The 21,286-nt window shown below is 36.2% G+C and overlaps 1 protein-coding gene across 4 annotated transcripts in view; it reads right to left on the bottom strand.

The window, feature by feature from the left end:
- Nucleotides 1-21,286, bottom strand: part of LOC141509213 (calmodulin-binding transcription activator 1-like) — an 849,778-nt gene that overhangs the window by 785,268 nt on the left and 43,224 nt on the right. For 3 of the 4 annotated variants that reach the window (XM_074218574.1, XM_074218573.1, XM_074218571.1), the window contains 2 exons: nt 20,169-20,270; nt 17,025-17,143 (listed from right to left, as the gene is read on the bottom strand). In XM_074218574.1, coding sequence (XP_074074675.1) covers nt 17,025-17,143; nt 20,169-20,270 — 221 coding nt within the window. The remainder of the gene's footprint in view (nt 1-17,024; nt 17,144-20,168; nt 20,271-21,286) is intronic. The other variant, XM_074218572.1, reaches the window with a different exon arrangement.

A 21,286-nucleotide genomic window follows, 5' to 3' on the forward strand; every position in this document is an offset into this window, starting at 1 on the left:
ATCTAGTTCACATTCTCTAAGATCTGTTCAACCTCATCTACTAGGTTCCTCAAAGACTAACCTTTTCCCTACCATTATACATTTGCTCACTACAATTCAACAAGCATCTGAAGATTCTCTGTGATAGGCAATAACCTAAGCTCTGGACAAAAAGTGGGGAAGAGGGGCATTACAACTCAATGGTCACTGCCCTCAAGGACTTACATTTCTTATAGGAAATGAATTTTAGGATAACACACAGAAATAGAGGTTAAAGGAAACAAATGATAACTATTATATCTAGTTCAATCTCCTTACAGATGAGAAAACTAAAGCCAAGAAAGATTAAGTGATTTTCCAAAAGATGGCCACAAAGGTAGTAAGTAGAAGAGACACAAATCAAGCCTAGATTTTCTTCCTTTCAGTCCATGGAGCTCTCTGTTGTAGCAAGGTCCCCCTTATTCTCTCTACCTTTTATCAGTTGCAATACTGTTCATCATCTTTCATGACTCAAAAAGAAAGTCATCTAGAATTTCTCTCCTCTTAATTCTCATAGCATTTTTTATATGAGTCAACATGTATAAGTAATTTTGCAAAGTTTAAAGCACTATATAGGTACTATTTATCATTGTCATTATCATTATTATTATTTTAGATAATCACTTTATATATTATATTCAATCTAGTTAAATTTTTAAGTCCCTCTATAGATTGTAAGATCCATGAAAACAAGGAAACTATCTCATTTATTTCCTTTATATTTCCCACAATTCCTGGCACATAGCACATGCTCAAATGCTCAAAGGAAATTAAGATAACCAAGAGTCACCATGGCTTCATCCAGAACAGGACACGCAAATTAACCTCTAATCAATTAGGAATGCTAAAGTTAGTTCATCCAGATTTTAGTAAATCATTGATAAAGCCTTTCATGTTAGCACTGGGGGAAATTTGGAGAGATTTAGGCTAGGTGATAACACAATTCTGATTCTCAAATGGTTAAATGAGAAAATTCAGATTGTAGTAGTAATTAATTGTTCAACATCAACTAAGTAGGCAATCTCTAGGGGAGTGACACTGGACTCTGTATTTGACCTTGTGCTGTTTAACATTTTTATCAATTACTTGGATCAATGCAAAGAGAGCGTGCCTATCAAATCTCTAAAGACATGGAGCAGAGAGGGACTGCTAACACACTGGACATGTTGAGTTTAAGATGTTCAACAGGGTCAAAGGCTGCAGAACAGCTTTTGAATCAGTCATTAGATTTAGCAATTAAGTAAAATTGGGGAGAATCTGACAAAGTCAAGATCCAAAATGATACTGACAGATGAGAACACTGAACTAAATCAAAAGGCATGAAATTGAACATAGATGAAAGTAAAGGCGTATGCTTAGATTCAAAAAATCAACTGCTCAAAGATAAGCTTAGTGAGCCACAGTTTAATATCAGTTTATCTTAAAAAGATCCGAAAGCTCAAGTGGATTACAAGTTCATTGAGTCAAAAGTGTAGTGGAAGCCAGGAGAGCCAAAACAACCTTGAGTAACAAGAAGAAAGACACAATATTCCAGAATAAGGAAGCAAAATCTTATGGTCTATACCCAGACAACATATCACATCTCAAGTAGCAGTCCTTTGTTTGTGGTCCCACAGTTTAGATGTCACAAAAATATTCTCCAAAATTACCAATCATCTATTAATTGTCAAACGGATAATTAATTCAAAAGCTTCTCTTGACTCAATGTGTCTAAAATGGACCTCATCATCTTTCCCCAAAACCCTGTCATCCCCCCATATCCAATCTATTTCCAAGTCCTGTTTAATCTATCTTTTATAATATCTCTACAATGTGACTATTCCTTTCCTTCAACACCACCACCACTTTGATACAGGCCCTTGCCATCCCACACCAGAACTGGTCCAATAGCCTGCCCCATTCCAGTTCTTCCTCCACACCCCTGTCTTTCTAAAGAGCAAATGTAATTATGTCATCCTCCTGTTTAATAAATTTCAGCAGCTCCCTGTTACTGCCAGATTCAAATATAAAATCCTCTGTTTGGCATTCAAAGACTTTGAAAAATCTGCCCCACTCTCCTTTTCCAGTCTTCTCACCTTCTTCTTCTCCATACACTCTACAATCCAGGGACTCTTCATCTCTTGACTATCCATTTTCACTGGCAGTTCCAAGTCTGGAATTCCCTTTTTTCCTCATCTCTACGTTCCAGTTTTACCTCTTCCTTCAAGGTCCAGAGAATCTACCTTCTACAAGATGGCTTTTCCAACCTCCTTTAATGATAATATCGTCAACTGATCATCTCCACTCCTGCAAACAAACATCTCATTTGTGCATAGATGTCTGCATGTTGTTCCCTCACCATTAAACTAGGAGTCCCTTATATGGAGGGAAAAAAACTGTCTTTTTCTTTATGTTCCCAGACTCAGCACAGTAGCTGGAACATAGCATGCTGCCAATTTCACTGAATTTAAATTCACATTGGAGCTTACTGAGCAGGGTGGGGTGTAAACAAGGCCAATGAGAGTTTCAGGAATATCCATATGGCAGCAGTGTGGAGGACTTAGGGAAAATCTGAGACAGGGAAAATCTGAGACAGAAAGGCCCAGTAGTAGGCTCCTGAAATAGTCCAGGAAATATGTGAAGCGTTTCTGAATTAGGCTGTGAGTGAAGAGAAGGGAAAGGAAACAAGGGATGTGACAGTAACTGAGGGAGACCTAGCAATTAACTGGGAAAAGATATAAAAGAAGAGTTAAGAATCTGTAAGGCTGAAAACCTGAATAACTAAAAGCCTGGGGTGACCTGAATGACCTAGCCCAAGGTCATCCATCTGTCTGCCCCTTTAATTCCAGCCTTCAAGGTCACCCCCAGCAATGAGTGGTCAGGACCTTCCCATTCTGCCTTGAGGTACTAAAGTCTGGCAGTCTCCATTGCTTCCTTAGTCTTACAGGTTTAGACAAGAGTTGTGTGGCCACTGCATCTGACTACAGTCTAGCTGAACAACTGGTTAATTTATTATCATCCATCAGAAGGAATTCTGTGGTAGCTGGTGTTTTCTTCTACAGGCAACTATAGCTGATAAAGCTTTACAAGGAAATTTGCAGCCTTGAAATAGGTTCCAATCTCATTATCCTTAAAATCCACTTCTCAACCTTGCCCTCAGGAAAGAGCAATGAAGAATTAAAAGCCATTTTTATGGCACTCCATGACCGTGGGGTCAAAGGTTTTGTAGTCTGTCTGTCTCTGTCTCTCTCTTGAAGCAAACCATAGGAAAGCTCGCTCCTGATAGCACTTCTTGATCCAAAAGAAGCTAGAGCAGCTTGTTCTGGTTCAGAACCTCCATTTATTGTGAGGATTCATGACCACACATTCTATGAAACCCCAAATCCTTATTCCCTTTCCAGACCTTACCCAGCTACTGACACAGGAGCCAACAAGAAGGCCAGACTTAGAAGGAGCCTCTGGACTCCAGTCTGACTGAGAACCACCTCAAGCTCAGGGGTCTCATGGTCACACCTTCTTGGCAGCACCCAAATGGCCCCTTGCCCTCCCTTTCCTGCCTTAAAGAATCTCACCAGAGGAACAACCCATCCTGGTTGTGCCAACTCATGGCTGCACACTACCTGAGAGACCCCAGCGCTCCCCTTGGGCCCTTCCTTCCTCAAAGGGTGGGAGGCTAGGAGAAGACTGGCCACTGCTGAGACTTGAAAAGAAACTCAAACCATGGGACTTAATTGAGAATCACTTATTTTTTGGACTGGGGTCCATATGTTACATATAACATTCATGTCATCCTTTCCACAGCCCTGTTCCTGCAGAAAAATCTGCTATAAGAACAGAATACGGCAAGATAGGCACCAAAGTCCAGAAGAAGCTTCCCAATTTAGTTGACAGACTGATCTTCCATAATAAGAGAAGCCCTATCATTGAATAGGAATTATGAAAGATAAATTTTTCAGGACTTCAATATTAATTTCAGGTTTTGATGACAACCTATTTCTTTAGTCTGAGATTCTATGATGCTATGACAATCCATTAAAACTTCTAAAGGAAAAGTTTTGTCAATTATGCAGAGCTTACTTCGAAGAGAAGATATAGAAAACATTGCTTGAAAAACAGCCTTATGGCTCAAATATTTTCAGTTATTGTTGAATTCTCAAGGTTATTTGAAAATACAACCATATTGAAAAACTAAAAATTATGCCCATAAAAGCTTCTTAATTTTTTATTTTAATTTTATATGCAATTATAATCAGTCTCTCTCATTATATAATGTAACTCCCCAATTGAATAAAAATAAAAAAAATACCCTCATCATGAATACACATAGTCCAGCAAAACAAATTCCAACATTGTCCACTACTGAAAAAATTTTTTTCTCTATATTTTAAATTCCTCATCTCTCTGGCAGAAAGTAAACAAAATGTTTTATCTTTAGTCTTCTTGAATTAGAATTTATTTTGGAAATGATTTGAGTTCTGAAATTTTTCAAAAACTACTTTTCTGTATAATGTCACTGTGTAAATCACAATATTTTGTTTTGTCCCCTTCACTCAGTCCAATTCAAAAAAGGTCTTCCTTGTTTACTCTGAAACTATCCATTCCATGATTTCTTTTATGACACAATAATAATTCCCATAATTTGTACAGCCATTCCCCTGAAAAGGACAACTAAAAGAACTGCCAGGAATGTGTGTACTTTGATTTTACTTACTTTGATTTCTTTGAAGCATAGCTTGGTAGTGGTATCCTCAGGTCAAAGAGTATGCACAGTTTAGGGGAATGCCTCTCAATTGCCTTCCAGAATAGTTAGGTCAATTCACAATTCCATCAATGGAGCATTGGTTTTCTGAAAACCTCTCCCACACTTGTCATCTTTTGTCATTTTGGGGTATGAGGTGGAAATTCAAAGTTTCTTTTAATTCACTTTTCTCTATCGGTGATTTAGAGAATTTTCTTCATATGCTGTTGATAGTATGGATTTCTTCCTTTGCAAACTGCTGGTTCAAAAGCTTCCAACCTTTTACCTATTAAAGAATGGCTCTTAGCTTTATAAATTTGGATCAGTTCCTTATATATCTTGAATAAGGCTTTTATCAGAAAAGCTTGCTGCAAAACCTTTCTTTTAATTTTAGCTATATTAGATTTGTCTATGAAAAAACTTTGACATTTTATAAAACTAAAATTGTCTGTTTTGTTTTGTGTGATGCTTTGTATTGCTTATTTAGTCATGAACTCAATAGAGATTTGTTTTGGGGTTTTTTATTCTTTTTTTAAGAAAAAAAAGTAATCTAAAGAAAATGGAAAGATAATGAATTCTGTTCTGGAAATATTGCATTTAAGAACAATCCCAGGGGCAGCTAAGTGGCGCAGTGGATAGAGCACTGGCCCTGGAGTCAGGATGATCTGAGTTCAAATCTGGTCTCAGACACTTAATAATTACCTAGCTGTGTGACCTTGAGTCAGTTAAGCCCATTGCCTTGAAAAAACTAAAACCCAAAAAAAAAAAAAAAGAATAATCCCAGGACATCTTTTGGAGACCATTCAAAGGAAATCATCATGACACCTTATTGGGGATGTCCAATAAGCAGTTGACCATATGTAACTGGAGCTCAGTAAACAAATCAGAGCTATACATATGAAAAAAATCATTTTAACACAAGGGGATTAAACAGCATTCAGGTTAAAGTCTTGCTGTATACCCATACAAAGTGGATGAGATATGGATTGTGATTCAACAAAAGATACTGACAAGGAGTAGACATGTAGGAGAATCTGTAGAGATCAGTGTCATAGAAATCTTGGAAAGAATATGTTATGAGGAAGAGATAGTTACAAATGTCACATGTCATAGAAAGAGCAAGGCAAATAAGAAAAAGGTCATCCAGTTTGGGGATTAAAAATTAATTGCTAAAATTGAAAAGAGTAGTTTTAGATGATTAATGACTTGGAAAAGCCAAAACACTAAGTTTTTAGAAGATGAATGAGAAGAATTTGAGGCAACAGACTGCTCATTCTAGTCCTTTCCTCTCTGGAGATCTCCAAGCAAAAGCTGGATAAAAATTTATTCAATATACTATTTAAAAGATTTTTCTTAATTTCATTTATTTAAGGCAGTGGAGGTTAAGTGACTTGCCTAAGGTCACACAACTAGGCAATTATTAAGTGCTTGAGGCAGGATTTGAACTCGGGTCCTCCTGAGTCCAGGACTGGTGCGCTATCCACTGCATCATCCAGCTGCCCCATAAAAATATTTTTTTTCAGACACACATTTAATTAGATAACAACTGTGGCTCCTTCCATCTCTGAAATTGTTTAGGTTTCAACTGCATGAATTCAAAACACGAATGGAACATTTCTTTAAAATTTTCATCATGGACAGCACAGTAGGGGAAAAAAAAAACAATCAAAGCTGAAGTCAAAGAGAGACCTGATTTTAAATCCTGCATAATAGGTTAGTCACTCAAACTTATTGAGCTTCAGTTTCTTCATCTGTTAAGTAGGGATAACAACACCTTTATACTTACCACATACAATTGTTATGGGGCTAAAAAGAGAAAATTATCACTCACAAGAAACTACATAAAGTTCTTCTCTAACCTTTAAGCACTATGTAAAATGTCAGTTATTTTAACTAAAAGAACCACTGGCTTTGGGGTCCAAAGATACGAGGTCAACCATCTGACTAATATCTAACTGATAGTCTCAAGGTCCCCTACCTGTAAAATGAAGGAGTCAGCCTGAGGGGCTTCTAAGATCCCTTGCAGTTCTTAGTCCTTTGAACCTACATTCCATTAGAGCCTAGGTACACACGCTTGACCACTTGTACTTTAGTTAAATAACGCTCGTCCAAGTCCAAAGGCCCACTTTCATAATGACAAAAGGGGAAAGGAAGTTCAGAGGTCTCTGTCACTAGTCCCACTGGAAAACAATCCCCTTTCTGGTCTCCCTAATAAGCACAATTCACCCTGATGTGAAGGAGTTCTATGGAGTTCTGTAAAGAAATTGGTGGGTTTGTATCCAGTCTAAATATGCAGTTCTGCAACAACCTCCACTCATCTATCCATCACCATCATTATGATTTTTTCATAATAATGTTGTCCACAAGATCAGCATTTTTAATAGATGATGCCAAACAAAAGAGTTATATCTCCAACCTACATACACAATGAAAAAAATTTGAAAACACAAAGACTGAGGAGCAAATATCAAAACCTCATGGGAATTAGAAAAAATTGTAAATAAATTCATATGGAAAAATAAAGTCAAGAATTTCCAGGGATTTAATGAAAAAAAGTTCAAAACAATCTCAAATTATATTATAAACCATCAGTCACCAAAACTGTCTGGTATTGGTTAAGAAATACAGTGGTGGATCAGTGGAATAGACTAGGCGCAAAAGAGATAGCAGGAAATGATAGTAATCTGCTGCTTGATAAAACCCAAAGAGTTCAGCTTCCGGGATTTGATTAAAAACTGGGGAAAATTGGAAGTTAGTATGGCAGAAACTTGGATTAGACCAACATCTCACACCCTATAGCAAGGTAAGATCAAAATGGGTACAGGATTTAGACATAAAAGACAGTATTATATATAAGCAAACTAGGAGATCAAGAAATAGTTTACCAGTCAGATCTATGGAAAAGAAGCAGTTTATGACTAAGGAAGACATAGAGAACACCATTAAAAACAAACTAGATAATTTTCATTACATTAAATTAAAAAGGTTTTGCACAAACAAAACCACTTGCAACCAAGATCAAAATAAATGTAGTAAATTGGGAAACATTTTTTTACAACTAGCATTTCTGACAGTTTCTAAAATATATAGAGAACTGAGTCAAATTTATAAAAAAAAAAAAAAGCAAGCCATTCCTCAATTGACAGTCAAAGGATATGCAGAGGCAATTTACAGATGAGGAAATCAAAGTGATCCAGTCATATGAAAAACTGCTCTAAATCATTACTGATTAGAAAAATGTAAATTAAAGCATCACCTCACACATCTCAGACTGGCCAATATGACCAGAAAAGACAATAATTAATGTTGGAAGGGATGTGGGAAATCTGGGACACTAATACATTGTTGGTGGAAGGTGAACTCATCCTTTCTGGAGAGCAATTTGGAATTACGCCCAAAGGGCAATAAAAATGTGCATACCCTTTGATCCAGCAATACCACTACTAGGTCTATACCCCAAAGAGATCATTAAAAAGGGTAAAAACCATCACTCTTACAAAAATAATCATAGCAGCCCTGTTTGTGATGGCAAAGAATTGGAAATCTAGTGAATGTCCATCAACTGGGGAATGGCTTAACAAACTGTGGTATATGTATGTCATGGAACACTATTGTGCTATTAGAAAACAGGAGGGATGGGAATTCAGAGAAGCCTGGAGGGATTTGCATAAACTGATTCTGAGTGAGATGAGCAGAACCAAAAGAACAGTGTACACCCTAACAGCAACATGGGGGTGATGATCAACCTTAATAAACTTGCTCATTTCATCAGTGTAAGAATCAGGGACAATTTTAGGGTATCTGCGATGGAGAATACCATCTGTATACAAAGAAAGAATTGTGGAGTTTAAACAAAGACCAAAGACTATAACTTTTAATTTAAAAAAAAGGTATCTTATTAAGTAATTTTGCTATATTTTATTTTTTCCTTAAGGATATGATTTCTTATTCTGATCAATGTATAGCATGGAAACAATGTAAAGACTATCAGATTGCCTTCTGTGGGGAGTGGGAAGAAGGAAACAATATTGGAGGGATGGCTGTAAAATTTAAAAAACCACATGTGAATATAGAAAGAAGTCACTATCCTCCTCATTGAATTGCATCCTACTAAAATTGTTGTGAAGATATTTCCATTCCATGAGGTTACAAAAGTAAGCTTGCATCCCAATATTTTTATTAAGTAATAAAAAGCTATTATTTTATCCATGTGTCTGCAGAGCATTAGCTATAAAAGAATATGAGGTTAGATTATTTCCAACTGAACTCTATCAAAAAAAAATGAGAACAATAGTTGACATCTATATAGTACTTACAAATTTGCAAAGCACTTCATATGCTATCTCATATTACTCTCATAATAATCCTGGTAGATGGTTCAGAGATGTTTGCTCCCATTTTATTGAGGAAAAAACTATGAGTTCAAAAGATTAAGTCATCAGGCCATAACTACAGAGCTAGTCATCAAGGCTGTCCAGGTCCCTGGCTCTAAGTCCAGGACCCACTACTGCTGGGTTGTTGGGCATTCACACCATGAGACATCAGCTCTAAGGGATGCAAAAGCAAAGTTCTCCAAGTTTCACTATCTTCACAAGTGCTTTTCAAAAGTTTTGGAAGGGGGCGGCTGGGTGGCATAGTGGATAGAGCACAGGCCCTGGAGTCAGGAGTACCCGAGTTCAATTCTGGCCTCAGACACTTAATAATTACCTAGCAGTGTGGCCTTGGGCAAGCCACTTAACCCCATTGCCTTGCAAAAACCTTAAAAAAAAGTTTTAGAAGCCCAAGAAGTACTGATTTTACATAGTTTAAGTCAGAGAAACTTAACATCTGCATTTTTTTCAAAGAGTATTCAGAGTATACACTGTTTTACCTAGCCCTGGACCTAAACCTGGACCCATTTTTCTTTTTTGCAAGGCAAACGGGGGTTATGTGGCTTGCCCAAGGCCACACAGCTAGGTAATTATTAAGTGTCTGAAATGGGATTTGAACCTGGGTACTCCTGACTCCAGGGCCCGTGCTTTATCCACTACGCCACCTAGTCTCCCATGGACCCATTTTTCAAGAGGAAAGTTTCACATAATATTCTGATGTATATAATACTTTGTAAAAATTCAGCTAACAATTAATGAAAAGTTGTGAATGGTCTACATCAACCTACACACTACATGAGCTAGGGGAAAAAATTCGAGTATGCAAAAAAATCTCCCTCCTCATTCTATTACATACAGACAAAATAAAAATTATTTTCAAATAACCTTTTTTTCCTTGTTGAAGCCATATAATCACTCTTTCTGTCTTTAAACAAATATTAACTGAGTGTCTACTTTTGAAGCAAATACTTCAATAAAAAAGTTAATAGGTTTTTAAAGTCCTATTTCTCATATTGAATATAATGAGTTATTAAAAAATAAAATCTACTTTTCCAGCAGTCTGAATCAAAAATGGTAATCTTCCCTCATAAAAATGGGTATTTCTCAAAGATCCTTGACACAATCAGAACTTTACCATACTCAATAGCTATTCTGCTATCATATCATAAATCAAATCAGTATCCATGTGATTGACTAAAATTGAACAATTAATAAAGAAAAGAGCTAGAATTATTCCTACAAGCCTTTGATGAGGGGCAGCTAGGTGGTGCAGTGGATAGAGCACTGGCCTTGGAGTCAGGAATACCTGAGTTCAAAATCCAGCCTCAGACACTTAATAATTACCTAGCTGTGTGGCCTTGGGCAAGTCACTTAACCCTACTGCCTTGAAAAAAAAATCTTAAAAAAAAGCCTTTGATGTAAGTTTTCTATTGGTCAGCAGAAGCAAAAGAAAAAAATGCCACTGATAGCTACTTCTCCAGAGAAACTTTCTAGCAGAAAAAAATCACAAAATAAGAAATATTAAAACACTTCAAAAAATAGTAGCACCTAAAGGTGGTTTGAAGATATCTGGGGAGAACAATTTCATTATGAAAGATTTGTGTCTGGCTTTGGAAGAATGTCACATGTATATATGAGTGGTGTGTGGGTTTTTGTGTGTGTTGGAGGGGACTACACTGAAATGAAAACTCAGAAATGTAGTTGTTTTGTTTTAACTAAAGTAGGCAAAGTAATCAATGTCTAAACAAAAAGATTTTAGTCTGGATACCATATAGGAGCTACTAACATGTACAATTATGAACTAGTCATCTGTACAATTCAAAAAGTTGCATTAGCATAATTATTTCTGGCTGTGGGCTTCAAAAATATTAACTTAAAATGCAGAAACCTTGTAATAGTTCAACTAATGAAAATGTGAAGACCAAGCTGATTATGAAATAGTGTTGGCTTTTTAACTAATGTACTCTACAGAGACAAGACAGTTCATTTGCTCTCCCTTGCCCTAGAAATAAAAATTAAGCCTCATACTTCATTAATGCATAAGATGCTAACATAGTTATGATTTTATAAAACTTCCACTTGTAGTACTCACTCTAAGGTAATACTTTCTTTTTTTAAAATACACCAAATCTTGTGTAGTGCTTATGTTCTACCTTTGCTCTCTGAGAGTTATATTTCCTGCCAAGTTACCACGCACAAAGTACATAAATTTAGGCCTGAAACTCAAAAGAAGGCAAAGGTAGAAATCAAGTTAACCCAACAAAAATGACTGCCCCCATCCATATGTGCCTGGACGACAGGAAACACAGTTTAGACCTCTTTTTACCAGCTGTGTCTTTGGGAAAATAACTTCACATCTCAAATCCATCAGATCCTCATCTGCCCAAAAAAAGTGGGGAGTAGGAATGAGAGGAACTAAAGCTTCTTTGTGCTCTTAAAAACAATAAATTCTATGTATTTTCAGCTTCTATCAAGTTCTTGAAAGGCAACTCAGAAAACAAAGAGAAGGCTGGTTTCAGATTCAAAAGATCTAGATTCAAACTTTACTTCTGGAACCTATTGGATGTATGACTGACCACATGCAAATCACTCTCCATGATCCCTGACAAGTCCCTCTGTCTATAAAATTACAGAGGAGCTTATGATTTGCATTAGTTGATGGAAATTTTGCACTGGGAGTTCCCAACATTAATGAAATAACACATGTGGAGCCAATTCCAAACACAAAGACAAATAATCCACACAAATGCATCACCAAGTAGCAACGTGAGAATACTAATAAAAATCTAAATCTAAGGCACAAAGTATCACCCTAAAAGCTAAATAACATCATTCAGCTAAATGTATAGGAGTTTTTACAATACTCTTTAATACAAGAGTTACAAAAATATCACATCTTTTCCACTGGATGTTTAAAGTAAGGTTTTTCGAAAAAGCCCACTTGATGTGTGACCTGAACAGAGGTTTCTCAGAGTACATTTTCTTTAGTTCAGTATCAACACAAAGAATGGCTGTATTAAACGTCTGAGGCTTCCAAGACTCAGTAAAATCAACAGAAGTTACACACCACATGTAAAACAACATGATACTAAGGAAGAAATCAGTGGCAAATCAAATAGCATAAAATAGACAAGTGTCCGTCGAAGGACACCTTTTAAAATCACTTTTGCAAATGTTTTCAATATGAAGAATCCCCAGGGTCCTTAAACAAAAATGTTCTAACTTTAGAATTCAATCCTATCATCAGTTGGACTGATGAGTAGTTCAATGTAATGGAAAGAGGAACGCCAAGACGTTCTTAGACAAATGACACTTCTTGATGCTTTACCAAGCTTTGTGTTATTTTTTTAAACTATCAAGGGCGGTTTGTAAAAAGTCATTCACATTCTCCTTTTTTGGCTTTCTCTGTGACCAAACTGCAAATAGTGGGAGTAGGAGGGAAAGAGGAAGAGTTCACAGACTATGGTACATCTGGTCAGAGAGAGGCAAGCAATCTGGAGGATTTTCCTTACTGGGAAAGTAACAAACTTAAACAGCTATCATGACTCCTAGCCTCATTAGCATCAAGTGGCCTAAAGAACAAATAGCTATTCAAAACCTCTTCTCAAATTCCTTAATACAATTTGGTTTCATTTTAAAATAGCAATTCTTTAAAATCAATTTTTTCATAATCTGCTGAGGGATACCTAGTAATGAATATAAAAATCATAAGGCCCATGATAATAGGAAATACTGCATTTAAAAATACACTCATGATGTATTTATGTATTTAAAGAATTCCTCTAATGCCGTGTCACAATGTGGACATGACCCTAATTTCTCAAAGGCTTTGTCATGACAGTTTAAGCTCTGGCCAGACTCTACCATATTGAAAAGGCTTTGAGTACAATCCCAGCAACAGGCTGAGTCTGCTATCTGTGGAACAATAGGTGAAAACAGAAAAGTTCATCATCAAGAGGTTGGCCACTGTGTAAATTCCTTGGCCGTGTCAAACCATAAAACAATTAAAAATTGCAAAAGGTCCTTAGTCCTACATGATACCCTTTTATCTTCCACAGTGACACTGTCAGAAAACAATTTTGCTGAAAATGACAGACTAAATTTAGACTATTTATAAACACTCACCTAATCATAAAAATCTCAACCCAATGACTAATGAACTGACAAACTTTAAGAACTGAAGCATATCAATATTGAAATTTTCAAGAAAAACAAAACTAGAAGACAAAAGGAAGCACAGTACTCAGGTAAATTCTCTTTCTGGAATAGGTCCTACCAAAACATGGAAGGCATGATCAAGTCCTGATGAACATAAGCCAAGAGCCTGCCACAAAGTAAAGAGAATCAAAATTGTCATAGGTGTTGAAGAGGCAGAAAAGAACTGGACAAAATCCTCCAAACAAGAATTAACATGATGTAATGTAAAGAGCACTTGATTTCAAGTCAGAGGCCTATGATTCAAGTAACTGCCTGTGAGGCCCAAGAGAAGCTTCGTAATATCTTTGGGTCTCCAAAGATGGAGTTAGACTAGATTATCCCACTAGCATTCCCAGCTCTCAATTTATGATCTTATGATCCAAACTTAACAAATACTCTAAATGGAAAATTAGTACCCATTTGAATAGCTCTGAGTTGGTATACCAATACATGTATGTGGGGACCAGGTACTGCAAATGAACACGCAATTAGACCCAAAAATTAAATGAGAGCAAAGTAGCAGGCTAGATTGTATTTGGGGAAATTACACATCACTTTTAAGTATTACAAAAGGGCTTAATGCCCTCCCCCATCTCCCATATACACAAAGATCTGAAGCACATTTCCAAAAATGGTCTAAGTCAAAGAAGTTGAACAAGCTAAAGAAACCTATGACTGGAAAATGTAGGCCAGTCATGTGATGACTGTGATGAGTCTGCATGATAGCAAAATATACCTATGAAATGAAAAAAAAAAGATCAAGAAAGGCCTTCAGCATACTGGTGGATCCTCTGAGAAGAATTCAACACACCACCATGGAAATAAACTACCCAGAATGAGAAAGCATGGATGGACCACTCCAACGGAGTATAGTTCCACAATGATAAGCTCACTAATCCATTCAAGTAATGAAGCAAAGAAATGAAATATTGGGCCACAGTAGCAAATAAATTAGAAATTATTTATGATATTTCAATAGCAAATTAGAATTTTAGTTAAAACAGAAAAAGGAACATGGTCCTGGAGAAAGAAAAGCAAATGTGGAGTTAAAGGTCTTCAATTCTCACAATAGTTTCATTCTTGATTCCTTGAAGGATCCTACACATCATTTAGACCAATGTTCTCATTTCACAGATAAAGAAGTTGAGGCCTAGAGATGATCAGTGACTTATCCAAGGTCATAGTGATATTAAATGGCAGTTGGCATTTGAACTCAAGCACTCTAACTCATGGGGCAGCCAGGTGGAACCAGAGTGCAGAGAGCACAGGCCTGGAATCAGGAAGACCTTGAATTCAAATTTGACCTCGAATATTTCCTAGTTGTGTGACCCTTGGCAAGTCATTTCACACTGTTTGCCTCAGTTTCCTCATCTGAAAGTGAGCAAGAGAATGAATTTTGGATCATAGGATTATAAATCGAGTGTTGGGAGTGATAGTGGGATTATTTAGTCCAACCCCCTCTTTTTTTAAATGAGGAAAAGATTCAAAGTCAGAAAAGGAAATGGCAAATCCCTCTAGTTTCCTTACTAAAGAAAACTTCAATAGCATCATAAAGAGTCAAACACAAAAAAAAATTTAAAAAAAAGAGTCAGACATAACTGAAATGATTAACAACGGCAAGCAGTACTCTTGACTCCATTTCCACTTAACTTTGCTTGTCCCAATTTATTCATCTGTAAAATGGCCACTGAATAAGATAATCTCTCTAGGGTCACTTTTGATTCAAAATGAGTTTTTTTTAATGGCTCAATCTTGTTACATGAACTTTATCTAGATTACAAACTGCCAAGGGGCAGTTATCTAGGAGAACAGGAACAGGTTATTCAGAATAACTTTTCATGAATTTTAATTTCATTTTCATATTTAGAACTGAGAAGATGAAATTGATTATTATCTTTTACTGATTCTATTTACAATTAATTGTTTCTATTCTTTAACAGTATAAGTCATGGTTCTTTTTCTCTGAACTTAGGGTAGAGATTCAGTTGGCCAGCAATGAGTGAAGTTCATAAATCTAGCTCAACTGCTAAAGACTGTTTTATTCTTGCCTCAAAGAATGCTGCTGTCCTTGGGGGATGCAGGTGGATACCAGGGAGTGTGGTCTAGTATTTTTACACAATCAAGCTATTCTTCAAGGATGTCTGGTATGTTATCCAAAGAAGTCTGATCCATATTTTTTAACCCTGCAGAGATAGAGTCAAACAATGAACTCTTCTTAGTCAAAGGAGGGAAGGAGGGAGATGTTGCCAGCCCAATTTCCAACTTCCAACCAATCATGTTACTCCCCTTGATTCAGTTATGTAACCAGTCATGTCATCCTTTATCCCATGATGTCACCTACCCTGTTCTGTATGAGTTAAGTCTTCATCTCAAGGTCTTTGGCTTAAAACTGAGGCAGAACCATTGACCCATTTTTATTGGTAGGTTTATACCTTGTTAATTAAAGGTTTATCTTGCTCAGAGAGAATATGCTTCATCCTATCTTTGTTGAATTTCAAACATACCAGAGCATTTAAAATAGCTTATAACTGATTTTAATGTTTGGCAGGGAAGGTATAATTTCCACAAAAAACTAAAAATTTTCCCATCCCCTTCAAAGATAATGAAAATGAGTTAATTATAATGGATATTGAAATCAACATGCACAATTTTTATCTAAATAACCACATTTAGATAAAAAGACAAAATATTTTAAAAGATAAAAAGACAAAATCTAAATAACCAATTTAGATAAAAAAGACAAAATCTACCTAAGGAAAGCATGAGCAGAAAGAGACCTTAGAAAAAATGGCAGAAAACAATACTATTTTCCCAAAATAAATTTTCAATATAATGGGAAACCCAACAAGATGGTATGAAGATAGAATTAAATGGTGAACCTCCTGAAAGATTAATTTTACACCAACTCTGGCAGAATTGAAAATTTTTAATCAACTGAACATTAAGGAAAGATTCTCCTATTGACATATTTGTCTTCCACTACATCATAGTCACTAAAGCAGTGTTACAATTCGAATAACCAGATTTCTAAAGTGAAAAAAAATGACCCAAGTTCAGGTATATTCATGGCATTAAGACCCATAATCCAAACTTTCCCTGAAGAGAAAGGCTGACATTTCAAAAGATAAGCTTTTATTAATCAATTTTAGAATTGTATATCAAATTTTAAGACCTCATTCAGTGAACATCCACTAATCTTAATAAAAAATGCCTTTTAAGTATGCTAAACTTATTAATTCTCCAAATCAAATTTTTTTCATCTAAAAGGCCTAAATGCTGCTTTTGCTAATAAGTACTCTATCATTACAATTTTCAATTGTAACTTTACATTGGCAAGACCCTCCACTTTTCATATTACATAGAAGCTGTGTCTTCATTAATCTGTGACAAAAGTAAGAACTAATGTTTAACTTGGATACATGCAGAGTTTTACCACACCTCTGAGACACCAAAATACAAGAAAGCACAAATAAAAGTTCATGCTACGTTAGTTAGTCAGTATGCACATTTTGTCTTTTCCCAAACAAACCAAGCATGTAAGAGAGAACAATTTTGATTTAAGAAACAAACTCTAAAAACATTTTGGCTTCTATGGAATTCAAGTGTAATGTTCTTTTTCTATCCCATTTTCAATTTCAACATTTTGATTTCCAAGCCCTCACAAAATAGGAATCTATATCAAAAACTAAAAATTACATCCTAAAAAATAGTACTGTATCTACCTCATTAGTGTTCCAGCGGTGCCTCTCTTTGGGTAAACTTGAACATTTCGGTAGACATTCAAGCAGCTTTTTCGGTAAAAAGATTTTTACATGACTGCCATTGCTGTTCCCATGATCATCTAGAGAGAAGACAGAAGAACATTCAGTTGCAGAGAACATGGAGGTTTTAATGTGAAGAGTTCTGACTGAAGCTAAAGCATTTGTAATGTTTCCTACCTGCATTTGACAATCTGTCACCCATTACACCAACCACTCCACCCCATAAGAGATCCTGCCTCACAAAACCCTGGATTGTTTAGGGTAGGCTTCCACTCAGACTTGCAAGATTTCCTTTTCTTGGGGTAAAAATTATACTCCTCAGCAACACCCAATGAATTTATCACCCAGTGAATTTATCTTATCTACCCTTTAAGCAACACTCAAACATTTGTCAGCACTCATACTCTATTTTCCCAGTCTTTGACAACAAATGATATTACAAGCAGAGACAACCAAATCCAGGGATTCCAACTGCATCATCTTTGAACTTATGAAGAACAAGGAAGATGGTCTGGTCAGCAAATAAAAATGAAGGCTTAAAAAAAACACCCTTTAGTAATTTTTCTGGGCTCGTAATACGCATTTTCACTCCTACTAGACATGGTGGCAGCACTAATCTTGTCAGGGCCCTAGAAAAGGAAAAAGGAAGCCTCTTCCTCATGTTAAAAAACTGAAGATAGAGATAGAGAGCTGGATAGGGAACCAGGAAGTCCTTAATTCAATTTGTTCTTTTTAGGAGTTTTTATACCAATAAAATCAAAGCCTTCATGTACTGATTTTAAAGTCAGCTTTAGGGGCAGCTAGGTGGCGCAGTGGATAGAGCACTGGCCCTGAAGTTAGGAGTACCTGAGTTCAAATCTAGTCTCAGATGCTGCGTGGCCTTGGGCAAGCCACTTAACCCCATTGCTTTGCCAAAAAAAAAAAAGTTAGCTTTAAAAAGTCCACGAATATAACCTAAAAAGTCAAACTGAGTCTCATTCCCCATACCATTCACCCCAAACTCATAAATTAGCAGAAATATTTTATAATTTGAAAAAAAATTAAATCAAAATATGGTTTTGTTTCTAGACCATATAAAGCTTAAGCTACCAGAAGGATGTGTTCTTAGCTAAGAATGAAGTATATCTAGAAAAAAATGGAAAGATTCTATCTGACCAGAGGCTTGTGGATTTGATCAAGAGGGCTTTTAAACCAAAAATGGAGTGGGAAAGAGAAAAAAAAACTATAAAACTATAAATTCTGATAATATGGAAGACATCAAGTATAATATAAAAGGAACAAAAGTAGAGGAAATATCCAGTAATTTACAGGAGAAAATAACTGAGAAGAGTAAGAACAATACTTATGTTCTCTGCTGTCCATATACCAATGCACAAAGAAGAATAAACAAAGTGAACTTAAGATTTTAATGCTAAAAGATAAAACTCATTGGTTTCTACCAAGGTCTGCTGGTTTAAGACTAACAACTGGAATAAAGCAATAGAAGGGTATATCTTGTTCAAAAAAAGAAAAAAGAGAACTCAGAGAAAACACAGCAGAGTAGTACTATAAGTCAAAATAATCACAGTATATATTACAAGCCAAAGCAAAAGCCACAGATCTGGGAGGATAGTGGTCAGATAAGCACAGCTTGAGTATATGTGTAAGGTTAAAAGGAGGGGGAAAAAAAACAAAAGTGATAATATGCTGTGGAGATATACAGAATGCTCAAGAACAACTTTATGAAAAACTAAAAAAACAGAAGAATAACTCCTGATAAACCTCAAAAGTTGGTCCAGAGTGGAAAAATAACACTAATTATGGAAGACTCCAACTACCTGTATAGGAACTATGACTCTTTGTCTAATTCTGACCAAGATGGAAAACATGTTGGTAAAGTAAAAACAAAAGGCACAGAGGTAGGGGTGGAGGGTGGGGAAATAATCCTGACATCTTAGGAGTTTTGATAGTCAAGGATAAGAATAAGCATATCTGACTGTATACACAGTTCAACATGTATCCAACATGTATCCTTTTAAAAAAGGAAATCTGAGAAAATTCATAGAACAATTTCATTCTTATCAATGATTATAAAAAAGGAAGGCAGCTCCAGAAGGGTGAAAAGCTCTCAAAAAGGCCTCTCAAAAACTACACATGATCCCGACAAGGAGAGGAAGAGAGAAACATGTAAAGGGGCTGAATGTGTTGTAACCTGGCTCTAATGAGCTCAGATTGTAAAAGGACATAAAACCAAGGAAGACTACAAGAGAACAGTACCTGTTAAAATTATCTTAGGAGAGATAAAAGCCAAAATGAAGTAAAAGTTACTAAAATTCCTAAACCCAACAATAAGAGCTTTTATGGGTATGTCCAGAAAAAGATCAAGAAAAGGAAAGACCAGTAATGAAAGAGGTTGCAAGCATAACCACTGAGCACCTGTTGGATGGTCACTTAGCACTCAGAAAAATAAGCAGTGACTACTAGGAGTAAAAAAATATACATATGTCTTAACAGATAACTTCACTAAAAAAAAAAATTACTATACTGATAGGCAAAACGATAGACAAAGCATAGATGAATTTCAGAAAAGCATCTTGCTCTATTATGATCTTCCCACAAATAAGATACAGATACAAGACAGATGACAGTACAATTAACCACTCAATAGGCATTTATGAAGCACCTACTATATGCCAGGCACTCTGCTAAGCACAAATAAGTAAGATTTATAGATGACTCAATGACTATAATTACCACTAATATAGTGGTAAGTCTTCATGCTGTTTTAAGCTATGAAAAAAGTGAAAACCGTACTAAGATCCCTGGGTGGCCCTATATAATGCTTTTCAGTTTTTGAAACACTTTCCATGCATTCTCTTACTGATTCTCACAACAACCCAGTGAGGTAGGTACAGTACTACTGGTCTTACTATCCCCATTTTACAGATGAGGATACTGAAGTTTAGAGAAGTTAAGTGACTATCCCATAGTCAATGGCAGATGAATTAAATTCTATCAGAGATAGAATTTAAACCCAGTTCTTCCTGACTGTAAACACCAAACTCTATCCACACTCAGCCATGCTCCTCTCCCAAAGATTGTGGATTATCATAGATTGACACCAACCTGAAGGTGGGTCTTTAGTGGCCAGCTCAGGGCTCTCTGTCTTTGACACTGTTCTCTTCAACAATTTGATCAATAACTCGGATGAAGGCATCCTTGGCATATCTGAGAATATGAGAATAAGAGAGCTAAACCCAAAAAGACAGTCTGGAACAATTGGCGGATTCTAACAAGATGGAATTTAGTAATGATGAATGTAAAGTCCTGCATTACAGAGGTCAGAAATCAAAAGCACACAGAAAAGTTTCAGTTTAATAATTAAGAATTAAATACCCTCTAGGTGTAAAGGTCACTGTGCTAATCCAGGAGATGCAAAGAAGAAAAACGGTATAATTTCTACCTTCAAGGACCTTAAAATCTAATAGGAATACAAGAAATGTGCACAAATAACCATTAGACAAGTTACATGGTAATAAGGCAATATCCAAGTGACTTAAGGAGAAAAGAATCACCTTTAGCAGAAAGATCAGGAAAAAAAAAATCTCATGGCAGAAGAAGGAGCACCCAAGTCAGACCTTCAAGAAACATTTCACTAGCTAGAGCTAGAAGGGGAACCCATTCCAGAGAAGGGCACAGCATATACAGACTATGAAGTAGAAGAGGGCAAAATGAAATTGAAGGACAGGTCGTTCATCCCATTTGGCTAGTCCACTGAGTAGCAGAAAATAAAGCTGAAGGGGAAGAGAGTCCTTTCTACAAGCTAAGTATTTTTGCCTTTGACAGCAATGGGGAACCACTGAAGCTTTCTGAGTATAGTAGTAATGTAATCAAATAAATGTATTTGAAATATTTCCTAGACTATTGGGGGCAGTTAGGTGGTGCAAGGGACAGAGCATAGCAGTCAAGAGGACCTGAACTCAAATCCAGCCTCAGACACTTGATACTTACTAACTGGGTGACTCTGGCAAGTCACTTAACCCTACTGCCTCAAAAAGAGGATAGACTATGGAAAAGAATGACAATGTAAAGAAACCAGTTATCCAGGTTAATAATTCAAAGTGAAGCAGTGAAATTATTCAAAATGAGAGAAGTAATCAATCAGTGTGCATTTTCTAAATGCCTGTTCTGCTCCAGGTAGCATGCTACCTAGAAAGGGGTCAATGGGAATGTCAAGGAGAGGC

The sequence above is a fragment of the Macrotis lagotis genome, chromosome 1, assembly GCF_037893015.1.
Source record: "Macrotis lagotis isolate mMagLag1 chromosome 1, bilby.v1.9.chrom.fasta, whole genome shotgun sequence".
NCBI lineage: Eukaryota > Metazoa > Chordata > Mammalia > Peramelemorphia > Peramelidae > Macrotis > Macrotis lagotis.